This window comes from Diospyros lotus, chromosome 13 (assembly GCF_014633365.1).
Source record: "Diospyros lotus cultivar Yz01 chromosome 13, ASM1463336v1, whole genome shotgun sequence".
Classification (NCBI taxonomy): Eukaryota; Viridiplantae; Streptophyta; class Magnoliopsida; order Ericales; family Ebenaceae; genus Diospyros; species Diospyros lotus.
Window position 1 is genome coordinate 39466815 of NC_068350.1, and position 2792 is coordinate 39469606.

The window sequence follows — 2792 nt, forward strand, 5'->3', positions numbered from 1 at the left end:
AAGTGGTTACCTTTGATATTCGGAATCCACCGACCACAGTGGCTGGTGGCGACTGACAATCCATTTTTCGCACTATTTTGGTTTGACTGAAGCTTTAAGCTTATATTTACGAAATTTCAGCTATTGGATCTTGCTGATTTTTGAGTATATTAGTCGATGGGCTCTTAAGTGTTAGGTAGTTTCCTCTAATCGTCGGAAACCACCAACGATGGTGGTCGGTGGTAGCTGACAGTGAATTTTTAAGTTTAGTCAAAAATTAAAAATCAAATCTATTAAAATCTAATCGTTAAATCTGGTCTATTTTTTTTTATATGTGAACTCTCTTCGCTTAGTGTTTTTAATGGTAGGCTTGGATGATAAAAATCTTCGGCCGGCGGTGCAGCATTGGTGGCGGCGGTTGGAAGTACGTACATACATACAATACAAGAGTAAGTTACAGTGACAAAAATGTAACAGTTGCAGTCGCAGCAAGGACAGTTAACCTCCACGTCGTAAGCAACTGTGCAAGGCTTTCTTGAACGTCTCGTGATGGGCAATCCTGATTCGTCGGCAAGCAGAGCTGGGGGTTTCCGGCGAAAGAGCCGTCCTTGAAAGATGGAAACAGCCCTTCCGAAGGAACTCTGCCTGAGAAGTTATTGTAAGAAAGATCCAAGAATCTCAAGGCTTTCATGAAGCCTAGTTCAACGGGTATATGGCCATTCAAGTGGTTCCTTGAGAAGTTGAGAATGCTCAAGGCTCCCAATCTCGAGATTTCATCAGGTAGCTCACCATCCAGACTGTTTCTGCTCAAATCAATTGAGAACAGCGCAGTACAGTTAGAAATTGAAGGTGGAATGCGACCGCTTATGTTGTTGGTGCTAAGGTTGAATGTTGAAAGTTTCTTTAGATTGGAGATTGCCGTTGGAATTTCACCGGAAAATCGGTTCATTTCAAGGGACAGGGTGGCTAAGCCCGCCAGATTTCCGATTGCCGGAGGGATTTTGCCGGTGAGTCTATTGCCGGATAGCGAGAGACTCGTGAGGCTGTTTCCTGAGATCACCGGTGGAAGTTCCCCGGTGAAGTAGTTGTCGCTGAGATCTAGTATCTCTCCTGATGGCAGGTTGAAAAGCCCTGCCGGAACTGTTCCATTGAAGCTGTTCTTCTGGATTCTTACCCGTTCCAACGATCTGCACTCGCCGAGTTCTTCAGGCAACGGACCACAAAAGTGATTCTCCATTAGTATCAACCTCTTCAATCTCCCTCCCCTGCACAGACGGTGAGGGATTCTTCCGGTGAGTTGGTTGGCAGCAACATCGAGTGCAATCAGCTTCCCGTTGCTGCCAAGATTTTCAGGCAGTTGAGAACTGAAGTTGTTTCCCCAGATCTGCAGGAACTCAAGATCAAGAAGCTCACCAAAGAATGATGGAATAGGGCCATGGAAATTGTTGCGAAACAGATTTAACAAAGACAGATTCTTCAGGTTGGAGAAGCTATCGGGTATTCGACCACTGAGCTCGTTGAAGGAGACGTCAAGGAGCCTCAAACTAACCAGGCTAGAGAGCTCAGAAGGCATGTGACCTGTGAGCTGATTCTTTTGCAAGAAGAGGCTCTGCAACAGCTTCAAATTGCCCAGACTCCTCGGAATTTCACCTGATAAGTTGCAGCCTCCAAGATCTAGCAGCCGGAGCGAGCTCAGCGACCCAAAATCCGGTGGAATCCCCCCTTCATATTCATTGAAATAGCCCAGCAACAGTTCTTGAAGGTTTGGCAATTTTGCCAAACTTGATGGAATCTTTCCTGTGAGCCCATTGCCTTGCAGGCCTAAACTCACCAAGCTTCCAATCCTGGAGTATGTCTCTGGAATTGAACCGTAGAAGTAGTTCCCGCCGAGATGAAGAACCCTGAGCTTTGCCAGCTTCTCAAGCTCTGTGGGGAGCTCTCCTGTCAAGTTGTTGTTGTAAAGATCAAGAACTTCCAGGCCTTCCATTCCAGCTACCATGCTTTCCGGGATGCTGCCACTCAATGAGTTGCAGGACATGTTGAAGAGCTTGATGGATGTGAGGTTAGACATCTCCAATGGCAGCGTGCCGGTGAGATTGTCGCACACGAGAGTGAGGTTGACGAGCTTGTTGAGAAGCCCAATCTCCGGTGGGATTGTGCCGAACAGAGGAACGCCGGAGATGCTGAGAGAAACCACTCGAGATTCGGCGTCACAGGTGACGCCGGAAAATGAACAGTATGCAGAGGGAGAGTAGGAGGTGTTCTTCCAGTCATCCAGTCCCGAGCCTCCTGCTCCAACCATGGAAGACTTCAGCTTCAGCAGCACTTGAAGATCTGATAATCCATGAGAATGGAGGAATGAACACAAAAGAACAGAATTAACAATCTGCAAGACACCATGGTTAAAGAACGTCCCCTTCATCTGTGGCTTCTCTGTCCCCAAATGTTCTGAGATTGAACCTTTCTCTGCTTCTGAGCCAAAATATGATTTATGTAAGAGGGAGTTTAGTTTTACTTTGTTTTAAAAATAGTGTTTTTGTGTTCGCATTCTTACTTACTTCTATTTACCAACCATCTCTTTTTTTTTTTTTTTTTTTTTGTGGGGTGGCTTGGGGATATTACAATTTACTAACAAAAGATAAATAAATGTATCAAATGATAAGATAATACGGTGGTCAATCTTTAGATAATATATATTTCTTTTAACAAATTGGGAGCGAGATATTATAATTTACTCACAAAAGATAAATAAATGTATTAAATAATAAGACAATACGTGGTCAATCTTCAGATAACATACGTTTCTTTTAATA

General features: G+C 44.4%; 1 protein-coding gene across 1 annotated transcript; it reads right to left on the reverse strand.

Moving 5' to 3' along the window:
• Positions 1–374: 374 nt before the first annotated feature.
• LOC127788980 (receptor protein kinase CLAVATA1-like) lies at positions 375–2448 on the reverse strand. Its single transcript, XM_052317701.1, has one exon. It carries the CDS (start codon positions 2399–2401, stop codon positions 434–436), a length of 1968 nt encoding a protein of 655 aa, XP_052173661.1. The 5' UTR covers positions 2402–2448; the 3' UTR covers positions 375–433.
• Between the last annotated feature and the right edge of the window lie 344 nt (positions 2449–2792).

What these genes read in the sequence shown, in the direction of transcription:
- LOC127788980 (XM_052317701.1), bottom strand. Translation starts at nt 2,401, where the DNA reads ATGAAGGGGACGTTCTTTAACCATGGTGTCTTGCAGATTGTTAATTCT.